General features: G+C 39.2%; 1 protein-coding gene and 1 long non-coding RNA gene across 4 annotated transcripts in view; one reads left to right on the top strand and one right to left on the bottom strand.

The window, feature by feature from the left end:
* Nucleotides 1–16,582, top strand: part of LOC141582777 (uncharacterized) — a 1,185,669-nt gene extending 1,169,087 nt beyond the window's left edge. For all 3 annotated transcript variants that reach the window (XR_012515645.1, XR_012515646.1, XR_012515644.1), the window contains one exon: nucleotides 13,422–16,582. This is a non-coding gene — a long non-coding RNA (uncharacterized LOC141582777). The remainder of the gene's footprint in view (nucleotides 1–13,421) is intronic.
* PHEX (phosphate regulating endopeptidase X-linked) overlaps nucleotides 1–18,062 on the bottom strand; it is a 220,919-nt gene that overhangs the window by 11,331 nt on the left and 191,526 nt on the right. Inside the window, exons 16-19 of the mRNA XM_003924097.4 lie at nucleotides 13,480–13,534; nucleotides 7,638–7,705; nucleotides 5,074–5,204; nucleotides 495–560 (exon numbers count right to left, since the gene is read on the bottom strand). Of these exons, the coding sequence (XP_003924146.1) occupies nucleotides 495–560; nucleotides 5,074–5,204; nucleotides 7,638–7,705; nucleotides 13,480–13,534 (320 nt within the window). The remainder of the gene's footprint in view (nucleotides 1–494; nucleotides 561–5,073; nucleotides 5,205–7,637; nucleotides 7,706–13,479; nucleotides 13,535–18,062) is intronic.

Genomic DNA, 18,062 nt, shown 5'->3' with positions numbered 1-18,062 from the left:
TTAAATTGAATGCATTTAGCTTTGCGAAATCTTTCTGCATTCTCCTTATGCTTGTTATTTGACCACAAACTAGTGGATGATGAAAACGTTATAATGAACCTTGCCCAGTATATGAGAACCACTACCCTCTGGCCATAACTGAGAAGTTTGATATTGTAAGAGGACTACAGAAAGACCTGTACTCAAGGAAAACAAATGAACCTAGCCCCAAGGAGAGTTCTGTAGCACGCTTCAATCTGATGTCTAAAAGCTATCCTTTAAATACATGATTCTCAATAACAAATATTATTCTTTAGGATGACTTTACACCCCAAAAAGAAAAAGAAATGTAGTTCTATTTATATAATAGGGTCAATGGGGAGATACACTTCTATTTACAGAAATTCCATAATATCTAAGGCCTCAAGAACATAACTGTGGTATGAAGTAAGGTACACCCATACGGTGTTTTATGGCTTGATTTTTAGAACCACAGCAAACATAGCAACGCATACCCTAAAAGCTTCCCGCAGGCCTCCATTATCAGCAATATTTTCTCCCAGGGTCCTCTTCCCCTTTACCTAATCGAAAGAAAAAAGAAAAATGAGTGTTTTGTGGTCAACTATCATTCAGCAAGGGGCATAAATATTATAGCAAGAAAAGTATCAATTTTTAAAGAGAAAATTACATTCAGGAAATCAAAGATAGTCATAATTAGCCAGCTCCAATAAAACGTTAACAATATTCTGAGAGACTGTGGTTTAATGGGAAAAAATAGGAATGGCAATACACAGGTTACTTTCTCTGATTAACTCACAGAATTTGAGTATTCTCATGGCGCCTGTGTTTCCAAAAATTTACCATCCACACAGGAACAAGATTTCAAGACCAACTATCATCATTTTACCTTCAGCAATTTCTATGAAAAATTAAAAGGAAAGTAGCTCTCCTAGGGAACAAAAATCAAATAGAAGTGGTGCAGATCACAAGGTCGAGGTTTGCAATATGTATGACAACCAGCCAAGCATGGTAAAGAAATTCTTCCCAATATTCAAGATTGTTTCTTAAAACTTTAAATGAGCTAGGACAAAAATATTCTAAACCAATACAGCCCACAAGCCAAATCCCACCTGCTGCTTGTTTTCATACAGGCTGCAAGATAGGACCAGATTTTACAACTGGGGAAAATCCAAAGAAGAAGAATATTTGGTGGCACATGAAAATTACGTGAAATTCAAATTTTAGTGTTCATAAATCAAGTTTTATTGGGACACAGCCATGCCCATTCATATACATATTTTCTGTAGTTGCTCTCTTGCTACAATGGCAAAATTAAATATTGCAACAGAGACCATACACCCCACAAAGCCTAAATTATTCATTGTCTGGCTGTTTATAGAAAAGTCTTTCAACCTTTGTGTAATATGCAGAATAATGGCCTCCCAAAGATGTTTGTGTGCTAATCCCTGGAACCTGTGAATATGTTATCTTATTCACTGCAAAGAAGATTTGGGCACAGAGGAATGGCCCCTACAAAATGAAGCTAGAAAAATAAAGTATGGCAAAGGAGACTTATACAATGTGATTATGTTAAGGATCTTGAGATGCAGACTTTATCCTGGATTGTCCAGGTGGATCCAGTGTAATTACAAAAGTCCTTAACAAGAGGAAAAGGGAGGCAGGAGAGTGTCACAGTGATGCAACGTGAGAAGACTCCACTGGTCATTGCTGGCTTTGAAAAAGGAAGGGGCCATGAGCTAAGGAATGTGGCCAGCCTCTAAAAGCTAGAAAAGGCAAGGAAACCAATTCTCCCCTAGAATCTCTAGAAAGGAATGTGGCCCAGCTGACACTTTGATTTTAGGCCACTGAGATCCATGTCAGACTTCTGCCATACAGAACTGTATGATAATAAATTTACGTTCTTTTTAAGCCACTAAGTTTATAGTAACTTGTTAGAGCAAGCCACAGAAAACTAATATACCTTGCTTGAAACTTTCAAACCACGGATCTTACCAACTCTACTTTTAAGCTAGCCCAATCACCCAGGTATTAATCAATATCAAGGAATAAAAACAAATCTTTGGAAAATATTATTCACTGTAATCACGCAGGACCCTCCTAGCTTCAGTATACAAAGACTACCGTTCCTGCTTTACATATATTCTTTGTTATCCACGATCCTATAAGGAAAGTGCTAATTACCACCATCCTTGCTCAACAATTGAGGATCTAAAGCTCAGAGTGCGTAGCACATGTTGCTATCCCACCAGATCCCCTTTTCTGCCTAAACTGTGCACCCATTCCTGCAGCTGCTAACAGCTCAGATCAACCTTAGTTTATAGGAGTCACCTCATTTGGAGACTTCTAGTAATTGACTGACATACAGATCGAACAGCCCAGTCACTTGCCCCTGGGCTTAACAATTTCTGTGGTATAATTCATGCTCCAGAATCCTTTGTGGAATTAGGATGAGGCTAAACATCTCCTGAAACCAACAAGTATCCCTCATTTTATTATAGGCTTCTCCTGAAACTACTTTCTCATATAAATCACTGACCTAGGCCGGGTGTAGTCACTCAGGCCTATAATCCCAGTACTTTGGGAGGTCAAGGCGGGCAGACCACCTGAGGTAAGGAGTTCAAGACCAGCCTGGCCAACATGGAGAAACCCTGTTTCTACTAAAAATATAAAAATTAGCCGGGCATGGTGGAGGGTGCCTTTAATCCCAGCTCTTTGGGAGGCTGAGGCAGGAGAATCGCTAGAACCCAGGAGGCAGAGGGTGCAGTGAGCCAAGATCACACCACTGCACTCCAGCCTGGGAGACACAGTGAGATGCTATCTCAAAAAAAATAAACAAATAAAAATAAAAATTAAAAAATAAATAAATAAAAAACATGACCTAAGGAACCCCTTCTTGGGCTCTGCTTCTAGTGAACAGAAGACAGAGTGACAAAGGAAACTGCTCACATTTTCACTGGGATTCATACACAAGCAGTCTTCTGTCTCCAGAGCCTTTGCTTCCTACTATGCTACCTTCTCAAGTACCAACTCCTCTTGGCTCTTGAAGATCATGTTCATATTACCCAGTTCTGCTTAAATTTAATCCCTTTCCTTTTTACTCTGAGCTTTTTTTTTTTTTTTTTTTTTTTTTTTGGAGACAGGGTCTGTGTCACCCAGACTAGGGTGCAGTGATGTGATCATATCTCACTACAGTGTTCAAACACTTCTTCCATCTCAGCCTCCTGAGTAGCTGGGAGTACAGGCTTGCACCACTACACCCAGCTAATTTTTTAAAAAATGTTTTTATAGAGACAGGGTCTCCGTATGTTGCCCAGGCTGGTATTGAACTCCTAGGTTCAAGTGATCCTCCCACCTTGGCCTTCCAAACTGTTGAGAATACAGGCATGAGCCACCATGTCTAGCCATTCACTCTAAGCTTCGTATCTAAAAGAGAGCCTTTTGGAGCAGCCTCTCCCCTCTGGCTCCTTGAACTCTTGTCTGCCTCAGTAGACCACACGGCCCTAGGTTTGGACTCTCATGACTCAACAACAACAAAAAGGCTCAACAGCTGCTGACAGCCTACATCTGTGGTGCCCCATCTGAGCTCTGCCGAATTCACAACAAAGAAACATTGAGGCACAAAGGAATAGCTCCTATAAATGAAGCCAGAAAAGTGAAGCATGGCCCTTATATCCACAAAGGAAGCCACCCACTCTCCTGTGGGAATGAAACTGAAGCTGTTTTCTGATGGTTAAGTGGATTTATGCTAAGACAGGCATGCCCTTTCTATCGTCCTTGTGACAAAGGTACACATTTGTCAGAATTAAGTTTCAATCTCTCTGACACTTGGGCCAAAATAAATGGTGAAGAGCAGTCCACCCACACATCACCCAGATATAAAATGAACTTAAAATAAGAACCTGAGCATGATATAGGGGAAGGAGTATGGACTTTGGAGTCATACAGACATAAACTCTTATCTAGACTCTGAACCTCAGTTTAATCCCTTTGAACCTCATACGTAAAACCTGTACACTTAGTAATAACTACACCTCTCACGACCAGTATGGGGATACATTTGGTTCAATTAAGTCAAAAGTTTCACTCTCATGCCTGCATATGATAATCACCAGGAAATATAAATTCCCTTCCTCCAAGAAAACTGTTCTATTGTTTTTTTGGGTTTTTTTAAACCCAAAAAATCTTTGGCTTTGTTTTTTCCTGGGATAGGGTACTAATGAGTATGTCACAAAGGATCAGAAATATTAACTGTCTTGTATTGAACACTTACTGTAGGTCAGGCATTGTGCTAGTGCTTCACATTGCTTTGTTCATTTAATTCTTACAACAAATAAATGAGTTCAGAAACACTGACCCATTTCACAGATGAAGATGCTGAGACTCAGGAATATTAAGAAACTTGCCAAAGTTCATAACAACTAGTTGAACCTAGATTTGGACCCATGTCTGATTCTAGAACCCCTTTCTGCTATGCTTTTCTTGAAGCAACATATACTCCAGATGACTTTTCACAGTGTGAAAACCCTTGCACTGTAATATAGATACACAGAAGCACCCATTTTAGGTCTTCTCAGGTCACGGTTGTAGATATTCCAAAATACATAGGCAGAGAAAGGGCTTTCCAGGACACTGATAAGATAGCTAGACACCATTCAAGGATACTGACTGGTTTCTCTGCCTGAATGAGCAGTGGTCTCACTTGGGCTGAGCATGGTTTAAGAACCAGGAAAACCAAGTCAGTGTTTATAAACATTCCCTTTAAAAGAAGCATATGGATTTTTACCTAAGTTCATCTGCAAGTATAATAGATTTGAGCCACAGCAAGAATTTAGGTATTTTTCCAGCCCCAGTAATACATCAGGACAAAGTTCCTACCTGGCTAAGGGATGACAAGGCCCTCGTCCCAAAGATTCTGATTCAGTAGGTATGGGGTAGGACTCAAGAATGTTCCCAGGGAAGACAGATGCTGTTGATCTTATAAACACGCTTTGCGAACCAATGGTTTAAAGCAAATAATGTCCAAATGAGGAAAAATGAAACACATGGTTTCTCCTTAGCCACAGTTGTACTCACATTTAAGCCAGCTTTCTTCCAATAATAGTTGCTGTACTGGTTAATCATACACTTTGTTTTTTCCTTAAACTTTTCTTCTGATTCAGTAGACCACCAAGGATCCAGGTTTCCATTTTTATCATATTTTCTACCTAGCAAAAAGAAAAGTTCGAAGACATTTATGTTATTTATGGAAACTAAATTCATCTTTCCTTTCCCTCACCTCGACAAGCCTTCAAAAAGCAGTCATAACAGCAGGGAACACTCTTCCTGAGATCAGCTCCTGCCTTCTCTCCGATGTCACAGGTTAATTGTAAAAAGAGTGAAAAGGATAAAGAGAATTGAGAAAGTTCTTTCCTTCTAAGGAACATAGAGCAATTTAAAAATGAGATTCAACAATTTATTACATACATTAGTCTTATCCATTCTTGCATTCTGTGTGTTCAACTGATTTGACCCAAAATGTTCACTGGATTATGAAATAAGATGCCTTCATTTAGAAAGCCCATGGAGGAAATCAGAGCATTACTACCAGTTAAATTCCAAATGATCCATAGGAATAGCCCCACTGAGTCATCCATACTGTGAGATCATAGACCCTGACTCAGCCCTATAAGAACCAGTTTCCTCCAAGTTGCCAGGAGCTGAAAGACACATAAAACCTCTGTTATGAATCATTCTACAGCCACTAGTGTCCTGCTTAGACGAGAAAGATTGCTCTAAAAAGAAAACTTGGAACAAGAATGAAAATCTCTAAATCATAATGGGAAGAAAGATTACTTAAACATGCTTTCTTGCTATGTGCTCACTCTTCATTTTTTTCTACATCCTTTAAAACAAAATTCGGATGCTGCTAGACTGTCTTCTATATTCAAGGTTACTATGAGAAATCAGAGGCATCGTTTAATTATACAGACAGCTGACAAGAAAGTCCCCTAAGGAAAGTTTTTAATTGGAACAACTCAAAACTCTTCAGCAAGGCTATATGCTACTAACACCACCCTCTGGGATAGTATGGAGTCACTGTCCTCACTAACCACTCATTAAATAGGTACCAGACATGTTCTTATATGTGCAATGCACTGTCCTAAGCATTGGTTACAGAGTGAAATCGCCACCATTAGATTCATTCCTTTGAGAGAGACTTCACAAGTTCTTCAGAAGGTTCTGGGGAGAAACTGTACTTAAATTTCCTAGGAAGAAACTACTAGCTGTTGTTTCTTAGCTAAGACTCTCATCTCATCTCAGATAAACCAAACACCCAAAGACAGAAAGTCTAACTCTGGAGAGTCAGATGACTACAAGTCAGCTACATTTTAACAGAGAAACGAAGACCAGGGGAACAAAAAAATCTATGTGATTAAGGAAGGTCTGGTGGGAGTACAGGAAGACTTTTCTAGAGGAGCCAAAGGGTCTCTGGCCCTAGGGTAGGTATTCAGGAAAGGATGTTAGAGATACTACAGGGAAGGAAGAAAGAGGTCCCCCTGTTTATAACATTGCCTTGGGGCAGCTGGTTCCTGAGACTGCCTGTAAATCATTGCATGGGTGTGAATGTGATAGTAGTTTGCTGCTAATCCTTAAGTTTCAGAGCTTTCATGTGGCCTTCCTATAATACTCCAAAGTTAAAGGAGAAAAGAGTGCTGATTAACGATGATGAAGACTCTCAAAGGCAGTCATTTCTTGAGTTTATGTCATATTTTGCTTTTTCCTTTTTCTTAAATGTCATTGGGATACAAAGCATATCCTATTACATAGATTATTAGGAACAAATAGAATAGGCCAGGGGCAGTGGTTCATGCTTATAATCCCAGAATGTTGGGAGGCCAAGGTGGGTGGATCACGAGGTCAAGAGATCAAGACCATCCTGGCCAACGTGGTGAAACCCCATCTCTACTAAAAATACAAAAATTAGCTGGGTGTGGCAGCACATGCCTGTAATCCCAGCTACTCAGGAGGTTGAGGCAAGAGAATCGCTTGAACCCAGGAGGCCAAGGTTGCAGTAAGCCGAGATAGTGCCACTGCACTCCATCCTGGTGACAGAGTTAGACTCCGTCTCAAAAAAAAAAAAAAAAATCAGAATATAAGCCAGTATAGAGAAAAACAGAGACTAAGCATTGCATAATCTTCGAAATCGTAAAAGGGAACCAGTCAGCCAAGCTCCAGAGTCCTAACTCAACAAGTCCTAACTTGGCGGCATGTAAAATCATCTTTGGAGCAAAGCTTGCTCCCCCAGGGAGAATATCTCAAGACAATGAATACAGAAATGACAAAGGAAGACACTATAAATCAATCCCTGTAACTACTGTGGCAGCTACAGCAATCCAGATCTAAATGCAAAGCTAATTTTATTGAAATTACAAGGCCGCTTTTTAAAGTCTAACCCGATCACCAATGGGAACAACTGTTTATTTATTGCAAGCTATCACAGCAAGACACAGGGAAAAGTTTTCAATCAGCCATCATACTGCTTTGGATAATCTTCAAGCTATGATGCTGCTGTTATGCAAAGATAATCATGACAATTAACATCCACATAGTCAACATTATTATAAAAGCAGCAGCTTGTAAAATGAACCAGTACTTACCGTTATTATCAAATCCATGTGTAAATTCATGTCCAACAATTACTCCTATAGCACCATAACTCAGAGATCTATGGCACAAATACATAAATTGGAGACCATTACAAGCATGAATCTTAGAGCATAATCCTTTAATTTTTTTCAATGGAAAGCCACGATAAATTGCTTTCTAGTAACCATGGTAATAGCAATCTAATAACCAAATGCATAAAGCTACAAAAAAACTAAACATACCACCCTCCAATTGAAATAGACAAAGAAAATATAAATTCTAACATTGTCATTATGACCACATATGAACCTTAGCATCCTGCTCTGTGAAATTAGGGATGTGAAAGAGATGATTTCTAAAGTCTCTTTCAGCCCTAAGATTTCTATGATTTTACATCTGCTGCAGCTATATATTTATGAACACCTAAAAGAGGACTTGAAAAGATCCTGTCAGTAAACATATCATTTATTTTTTTATCTGGAAACTTGTTGAAAAGTCACTATAATCTCAGAAGTTAAATTGTTTTCCAAATGGAAACTTGTTGAAAAGCCATTATAATCTTAGAAGTTAAATTGTTTTCCAAATGTAGTCATAAAAAAGAAATAGAGCAGAGATTAAAAGGGATCACTCTGTTTTCAAAGGCAGTCACGTTCCTCTTTCTGCTATAGACAAGATGACAACTGAATAGCAAGGATTTGAAAAAGGTGCCACATTATTTCTCTTCACCTCTGAAGAAGCATGTGGTAGATTATCTATAAAAGGGGCCACCCACAATTCTACCCACCCCGGAATGCACATATCCCCTCCTCCCATCAAGAGGCTATTGATTGCCCTCTGCTTAAATCTGGACTGGCCTTGAGACTTGCTATGACCACCAGAATGTAGTGGAAGGAGTCAGGTATAACTTCCGGGCCTTAAGAAACAGTAGCTTCCATTTTCCACCTTCTTGCAAGTCACTTGCAAAGAAGTTAACTATCTAGCTAGAGAGGATGAGGCCAGATGAGGCAAACAAGAAACCCTAGAAGTTGAGAGACTCTGAAGGAAGAGAGAGAGGCCCTGGCAGGCCCCAGCCATGACAGCCAACCCAACTGGGGCACAGACAGGTGAGTAAAGTCACCTTAGATCCTCCAGCTCTACTTGAGTGACCCTGGCCAGCACCACACACAGCAGAGACCACCTGTCTCAGCTCAGTAACGCCCAAACTACAGAATAATAAGGCAATAAATGGTTGCTTGATGGTGCTTTGTTACATAGCAAAGCATATTAAGAATATATGAAGAAATCAATAATGGGGTTTCCATATATGTGTCTGGGATTTTCTCTCTCAATATGAATTCTATTGAGGCCAATCACTTACCTACTTGTTCATTGCTAAATCCTCTTTACCTAGCACAGAGTAAGACAGTAACAATGATTCAACTAATTGATGAGTTAACTTTACCATCTCATGCAAGTGATTGATCTATATGTATCTGAATTTAGTCATTGAACCTATGGATGAGAATTACAGACCACTTAGAATCCTTATTGTGAAGATTCTTCATGAGATTTGCAATTATGCTAAAAATATCTCACAGTTAGTTCCTGACATGCAACATCAAAGTCACCCAGCAAATAGATAGCACCCATAACTGGAAGGAATGGAAATTTTTGAAGCAACATGCTATTACAAGACATAATGATCCTTACCATACTAATTGTTTGTCTCAACTATACCCAAGGAAGTGTTGTATGATTTAATTTTTCCCCTTGGCGGCAATTCTTTCCCTTATTATTTCTTTCCTGTAAGGTAATTTGCATTTGAAAAAATGCTTCCTACTGTTTTTCCATCACTGCAAACCTTCATTAAAGAAGAGTGAAATTATGCATTTCAATCATAGGACTATCATAGTAGTGTGGGACAAACTTGTAATTTTACATAGTGTTAATTTTTGCGGCAGTAGCTATCAGTGTGTAGAATGCAGCATTTAGTTTTTCCAGGTCTCTCAGCTCTGAGAATAAGTACTTGGTCCTGTACAACCCTCTGTCAATGCTGTGGACTGGATGAATTGAAGGCATGAACAGTGGAAACTTATAGAAATTGCTGTTCAATAAATGTCCCTTAAGAGAGGGGCTGCTCCAACAAGCTTCCTATTTGCAAAAGGTAATAGAGAATTCAGAAAGGGATTGAATTATTGTAAGTTTCAATTCTAAGTTACATAATGACCATCCTTTGGACAAGATGCAAAGAAAATGTAATTTTATATGACTAAGCCTGACAATAATATTTCATAATATTAGATTCACATCCTCTATTTTATCAATGAAGAGTATTTATATTAGCATGTCATATTAAAAAATAAATAAAGTCTCCCTTTTAAAATGCAACCTTGGCTGGCTGGTCAGAAACTGTAAGATTTCTTGCACTGAAGATCTAGTCTTCCAAAAATGAAATGGGGAAGACACCAATTTCACTACCTACTCAGTTTGTCTTTCGTTCTTATTATTCAATGGGTTTAACATGTACACAGAATTTGCTGTCAACAACAAAACTACCATATTGCTGTCTGGACTAACCATGATCTCACACTGTTGTAAAGTAAGGGCTGCCCTATGCCTGAATCATAAAAACATAAACATTTCTGAGTTAGAAATGCCTTACAGGTCATCTAGTCCAAGTTCCGGAATGGGACCCCTCTAGAAAAACCCATTCAAATGGTTGTAAGACTCTGCTTGGGTATTTCCAATGACCAAGAGCTTATCCCTTCAAAGGTAACCCATTCCTTCTTTGGAGGAGTCTAAACGTAATAGCTCTCTATAATGCTGATCTGAAATGTCTTTCCTATGGCTTCCATCTATTGGTCTAGTGCAGCCTCTAATTGAACACCTGCTGAATCTCCTGAATATAGTAAGTCATTCTCCCACCTTAACTTTCCTTTAAAAATATGCTGACAGTTATGAGGTTCCCCCTCAGGTGTTAAGTTCTTTCAACTCTTATTCTTCAGTCATGAATTCTAGATCAGCATTTCCCAAAACATAGGGGAATTTGGGAACCTCTAGGTTTCGAAGGATGGTTACCAGAGTCTGAGAAGGATGGTGGGGGGCTGAGGACAGAAGTGGGGATGGTTAATGGTACAAAAAAGATAGCTGTGTTAAACACATCCAAATAGGTTTCTTTCTTGCAGAAATTCTACGGAACTTTTATGCTGATAACTATTGTGATTCTCCAAAACTGACGGAAGTAGAGGATGACTTGCCTCTATTACTATTTCATGGAACACACACTTTGGGAAACATTGTCTCCAACCATTTACAGTCCTGATTTTCTCCTCTGGAAACAATTCAGCTTGTTCATGCCCCATAATTAGACTCAACACTCAGATGAGGACTAAGCTGACCAGTGTGAGCAGAAAGGATACTCACTCCCTTGATTCTAGAGGCTCTCCATCTATTAATATAGAATAGATGAACTTATGGGAAGCCATCTCACTGGACCGTGACTCCCATGTCTTTAGCATATTTATATTACCAATGCCAAATACCCAAATGATACTTAATAGCTATTCATTGAGTGGATGAGGACATAGAAGTCTTTAGGAAAAAAAAAATTCACACTCAAGTATTCGCTATGACTTAGCCTAAGGTACAAACAAATAGACCCTAAAATTAACTCCTAGGTTTCTATGACCTTAGCTTTTATGTCAGAAAATCATGCACACAGACCCAATAAACAAATCACCTAATAACTTCAAAATCTAACCATACTATTTCCTAACCACAATACTAGAAACTCAGTTAAGTTGTTAACAATAAACAGAATCAAAGAATTCTAGGACTTTTTTAGTTTGAAGGCAGGTTAAAGAATATTTAGCCTAAACCTTTTTTTTTTAAGAAATATGTACATATTTCTAATCTTAAAAGTAGGGCAAATTGATTCCAAACATCTGAACCCTAAAGAAAACTATGCAGCAGAGGCCTGCGATATTAATGAATTTGGTTAAATACAAACCTAGAATTTTTATTTATTGTAACAATGCTGCTTCCCTGTAGTAAACTTTATCAATGGCTGCCCATGTCCTCTTGGCATTCACCATTTTTGAGCACACCAATCTGACATCCTTCAAATGTCAGCACCTGAAGCTAGTTGCCTAAGGACTTTCTCTGGCCACTAGAGCCCTGTTGGCCTAGGATGGGCACTGCCAGGTACCCCCTGGTAGCAGCCCTCAATCAATGATAGAAGGTGAGTGGGAGGATAAATACCCCAGCTGCCATGTCTCTGAGGTGTGATCACTCTGAAGCATGTTTTACAGTTCCCCAACAAGATTGAGCTCCAGTTGCCCACAGTGATAACTGGCTTTGTAACACACATGTGGTAGGTGGGATAATGGCCTACAAAAGATGTCCACATGCTAATCTTTGGAACCTGTAAATATGTTTTGTTACATGGCAAAGGGCAATTAAAGCTGCAAATATAATTAAGGTTGCTAATCAGTTAACCTTAAAACAGGAAGATTATCCTGAAGTATCTGAATGGTCCCAATGTAATCACAAGGGTCCTTTTAAGTAGAAGGGAGAGACAGAAGATGAGAGTCAGAAGAAGGTGTGACTATGGAACTTCAAAGATGGAGGAAGAGATCATGAGCCAAGGAATGTGGGCCCCCTCTAGAAGCTAGAAAAGGCAAGAAAACAGATTCGACTCTAGAGCTTCCAGAAAGAAATGTAGCCCTGCTGATGCCTTGATTTTAGCCCAATGAGAACCAAGTTGGACTTCTGACCTACAGAACTATAAGTTTATAAGTTTATGTAATTTAAAGCCACTAAGTTTGTAGTAATTCATTTTGGCAGCCATAAAAGACTCATAGGACACAATTTATTTGGCTTGTTTCCCTCACTACTATCTCGATTCTCCATTCTCCTGTTGGTGTTTCCTTGTACCACCTCTCAAAAGAACTAATTGCACTTGAATACTTATCACAAGGTCAGCTTCTGAGAAAGCCCAATTTCTCTTATTGATGTATTTATGGGAATCTATATCTTTTAAACCTACATATTTTTAAATTCTCATATATCCAAACCAAAACGCAAGAGACTCAACTTATAAAATCAAGACTAAAATTTTCCATGCATTAAAACACAGCAAGTAAAAGGCGTAAAATAAAAGTGTTGATACTGACACTGAATATTATCAGAATCTCTACTATGTATGAAAATTGTGAATTACAGGAGTCTACAATCTGTTGGTATTAAAATGACTTTTAAACTGGTATCCCTAACTTCATACATTGCCAATTTTGACTTATTCTGTAGCTTCACAGGTTATATTTCTAAAGATAAATTTGATTATTTTACTAACTTGCTCAAAAATTTCAATATTTTCTATTGCCTATTAGTATCCAAGCTCCTTATCTGCCATGCAGAGCCCTCCAATATCAAATCTCAGTCTTCTTTTCCACATCTTCCCTTCATATACCATTTGGGCTAGCCAAACTAGACCCTGCCATTATAGAAACACATTTCCCTCCTTATCTCACATTGTTTCTTCTACCTGGAATGGTTTTAGAACCATCACCATCAATTCAAATCCCAACAATCCTTCAAGGTCCAAATATTGGTAGTATGAGTTAATGGGTAAGAGAATAAATACATAAAAATGAAAGCCACCTATGTGTAAGTTGGGCTTCCTGTCCAGTCATATACCCTGGCAATAAGGATTGGAAAACAAATACCTAAAATGATAAGAGTACAGCCAACCCATGCCAGATTCCATGCCTTCTTTCTGCTGAATAACCACTGATTTTGTTTCTTTTGTCCTCCAGGAAAGCAACATGTTTTTTCTTCCTAACTGGTTACTGGTTTCTTTACTCATTTACTCACCGAGGATATTCTGTTCCCCAAAAGAAAGGCTTCTGGAGCTCTCCTGCTGGAAATCCTATGAGAAAGACAAAAAAAAAATGTTAAGAGATATAGAGAGATTGATTCAATAATGAGTACCTGGTTCTAGCTATAATACTGAGGTTTCAAAGACCCATCTGAAAGGCATTCCTTGTGGCACTGGGAGCCCTCTAAGAGACCTAGCTGTCTCAATGATATCAAGTCAACTGAGTTTGAAATAAGTGTATTAAATGGTTTCAGGGAAACCGTTTTGCACTGGTACACTACTGGCAACGTCCAGCTTGCTGTGAGCTGGACTCCTTCATACATGGCATGCCCATTAGCCTTCAGGCTGTCCAGCAGCTTTGCCTCATACAGAAAGGGCTGGCTTCGTGTGCAGCCTGTGTCATCACACAGACCACACAAAGAAGGGTCCTGCACTTAGTTTAATGCTCTCCTGCCACCATCTCAAAATTCTTAATGATTTTATCTTTGAACTTGTATTTTGTGAGTGGAGCCTAAGAGGACAATGGAATGTGTGTGTGTAAGCAGAGAAGATGTGCACAGTATGTGTGTGCTGTTCCTAGGGGCCCCATTCACACACAGCATTCACAATGACCTAGGAGCACAGGACTCCATCAGGCCCACAATGCATGGGAGTTCAGCAAGATGCCAAACAAGTACAAGGTAAACATGATACATCTGGAACTGAGTAAGCTCTGATAGCCCTAAGAGGCCATACATTTCATTCAAACCAGAATTTGCTTAAACCACCAAAAGAAGGTAGTGGAAGTCTAAGAAACATGAATGACTAAGGAATCCTGTCATAACCTTTCTTATACCTGTTACTTCCCTGTATTGGCCAAACACCTAAACTGAAAATGACACAGAAGGACAGAGAAAGATAGGGTGGATTATATGGTTTGGCTGTGTCCCCACTCTAATCTCACCTTGAATTGTAATAACACCTACATGTCAAGAGTGGGGCCAGGTGGAGATAACTGGATCATGGGGGCAGTTCCCCCATACTGTTCTCATGGTAGTGAATAAGTCTCACAAGATCTAATGGTTTTATAAAGGGGAGTTCCCCTGCACAGGCTTTCTTGCCTGCTGCCATGTAAAATGTGCCTTTGCTCCTCTTTCACCTTCCACAATTGTGAGGCCGCCTCAGCCATGTGAACTGTGAGTCAATTAAAACGCTTTCCTTTATAAATTACTTAGGCTCAGGTATGTCTTTATTAGCAGTGTGAGAACAGACTAATACAATGACCTACAGTTTCTTTTCCTTTTAGTCCTTCCTTACTCATCAGTAAACCAAAGGTAGAGTATTGGTAGAAGGTACATGTATTAAGAAGTGAAATAAAAACAGTGTGAGTTTTGTTCAGCATTTCTTCCATGTTAGTAAGAACAAAATACATATGCACATACAAGCTACAAAATACAAACTGTGTAATTTTGGTGATTCCACATACAAGTTAAATGCTCTTATGTTTGCATTTAAAACTGTCCTTCCACAATATAGAGATGAAAAATAACACTCATGCAATGACTTAAATCTTTCATTTTTCTTATAATAGTGTTGAATAGCAAATAAAAAATACCATGACAAGTTGAAAGAGAAAGACCACAAAAGATAGAGCAAGGCTGTATATTTTAGCATCCTCAATGGCATTTTTTCCTGCTTTTGGAACAAAAGGCCCCACATTTTTATTTTGCACTGGGCTTCCCAAATTATGTACCTGACTTTGAGTGCAGATGAGTGGGAGACATGCTTTGCTTTGCCCTTGCAACTCACCACTAAATTTTGCACCCTGGGTTGATCCTTGGAACTGTACTTACAAGTCATCACAGCTGATAGAGCAAAGAATCATAACCAAAAAGAGAGAGTGAGGCCTCCTGTAGTGTCCCTCACTGCTCCAGAGCAATGGTTCTAGGCCCCATGAGACTGAAAGCTCTTTTATAAGTCAAAATGTTCTTCCTCCCTCTTCTTTTTTTTCCCTCTCTCTTCTCCATGTCAGAACACATGAGGAGAAATGAGGATGGGAAAGCAAATCCTTAATTTAGAAGGGAAATGGTGGTTCTATATAACCCTTATATATGTTCTTTATATTTTATTAATATCATAGTTTGCAATTTCAAGGTGCAAAAGCCTAATGGCAAAACAGAGATGGCTCCAGCTAGTAGTTCTCTCTCTGTCATTTTTACATAAAGAAAAATGCATCTAATATGATTTTGAAGGGGCAATGTCATAATAATCTTCATAATTTCAACATTTCCTTAATTATTTTTGGTATCTTTATATCACTATTCCATCCTCATTCTGACTTGGATATATATACATACGTAAATATGTATTACACATAAATGCAAATCAGAGTGTTTATATGAAAATTCAGTTTCACATAGTAAATCATCAAAAAGCAATGATATTTCCTAATAACAACAATGATCATAAACCAACGTGATTTCATTGTTAAATCATTATGGGTTCCCTGGCTGGCAACGTGCCCAGCTGCAAGCATTTACATCCATTGCCAACCTCTTTACAGGAAAACATCTGACACCTGCATGAGCCTCTATTTCTGCCACTTTCGCCATTAGAAGCCCCAGACTCAAAAGGTGAAGCCATCACATCACTCTGTTCAACTGTATCTGCTGAGCTTGTTGGGGCCATGGAACCCAATACTGATAAACAGAAGAATCTGGTGCCCTTAGGCATGTTTTGCTGAAGTGAATGGATTAACAGTGTAAGCTGCATTTTTGGAGAAGTCAACCAGCTAGAGTGATAGATGGAATCCCTACAGGGTCCACTCAGTATCTTATCTTATAAAGCAGATAAGTTGTATTTAGCAAAGCTAGAAGTGAAAAATAAGTAGAAAGGGAATTCCTTTTCTCTCCCTTTTTAATAGATTCTTCTTATGTTTTCTTTCATATCCATTTTATTTCTTTTTGTCTTTGTTTTTGTTTTTGTGTTTTTTGTTGGTTTTTTTTTTTTTTTTGCCATTTCAATACCACCTTCCCACCTGTTTCACACTCTTACAGTTCCTTTTTCTATCAGTGTACTTATGGGAGCTGTTCCTCACAATGTAAATGTCTCTGTGGAGGTGGGGGAGGAGAGGGAGAGGGAGAGGGAGAGAGGGAGAGAAGGAGAGAGAGGGAGAGAGAGGGAGAGAGACAGAGACAGACAGAGACAGACAGAGAGACGAAGAGAGACAGAGACGGAGAGAGACAGAGAGATGGAAAGAGATGGAGAGAAAGAGAGAGACAGAGAGAGAGAAAGAGGAAGGGAGAGGAAGAGGGAGAAGGAGAGACAGAGGGACATTTAACTAGTGGTAGGCAAAAAGTAATAAATGTGATAACAGGTAATATTGGCCAAGGTGTAGGAAACACGTTGATGGGAGTGTAAGTTGTTGCAAGCATTTTAGAGATCAATTTAGTCATCTCGTAATGCTTTAAATGCCTTTTTAAAAAAAAAAAACGAGTAACTAGTGATATGGCAAAAGCTCTAAAAATTATTAAGTGAAAAACACCATTCAGTACAGTGTATGGAATTCTTTTTGTGTAATCTATGTGTAAGAGTAAGCACCCATATATACAGGCAGTTCTGCTATGACACCTGTATTGAAAAGGCAAATTTATTCCAAGGAAATTGATACATTAGGGGGAAATTTGGACATAACTCCCATTTCACATTTGCTTATCCACAAGAAATGCTAGGAAAATGGAGAAAACTGCACCCAAATGGACTGAGTCATATAAGAATACACAAAATGCATACACCTCAACATAACTGACTGCCTCAGTTCACCACCTGGGGTAGGAGCCACATTCACCACATGTGGTGTTAAAACTTTCCTTCCAATTTCATGTAACCCTCCTTCCACCACTACCCAAAAGCTCACAAGGAACACCCCCTCCAATGTCAACTTACACGAGCAAGTCTTTTCAAGAGAAGGTGCCATATTTACTGTAGCATTTGTGTGTTTACCCATTTAACATGTATAAAACCGTGCTATCATTTTTATTGGGCTCCCAGCTTTTGTTTTTAATGTGTCACTGATAAAGGTTTCAACTGTTGTGCCCAAACCTCATTTTTCGCATAAGCCCTGTGGCCTTTTATTACATACTTTTGCATAGCACAGCGGTGTTTAAGAATACATATATGGCCAGGCACGGTGGCTCATGCCTGTAATCCCAGCACTTTGGGAGGCCGAGGCGGGCAGATCATGAGGTCAAGAGATCAAGACCATCCTGGCCAACATGGTGAAACCCTGTCTCTACTAAAAATACAAAAATTAGCTGGACGTGATGGCGCACGCCTGTAGTCCCAGCTACTCGGGAGGCTGAGGCAGGAGAATTGCTTGAACCCGGGAGGCAGAGGTTGCAGTGAGCTGAGATTGTGCCACTGCACTCCAGCCTGGCGCCTGGTGATGTAACGAGACTCTTGTCTCAAAAAAAAAGAACACGTATAGTAGGACTGACTGTATACATACATACCTGCCAGTGGTTTTCAAATTGCTGGGCACCGCCGCCCGCCCCCCACCTCAGTTTATGAGTCAGTAAGTCTAGGGTAGGGCTAAGAATTT

This window comes from Saimiri boliviensis, chromosome X, assembly GCF_048565385.1.
Source record: "Saimiri boliviensis isolate mSaiBol1 chromosome X, mSaiBol1.pri, whole genome shotgun sequence".
Classification (NCBI taxonomy): domain Eukaryota; kingdom Metazoa; phylum Chordata; class Mammalia; order Primates; family Cebidae; genus Saimiri; species Saimiri boliviensis.
Note: the sequence above shows the minus strand (reverse complement) of the source record. Positions and strands in the feature narration are given on the sequence as shown.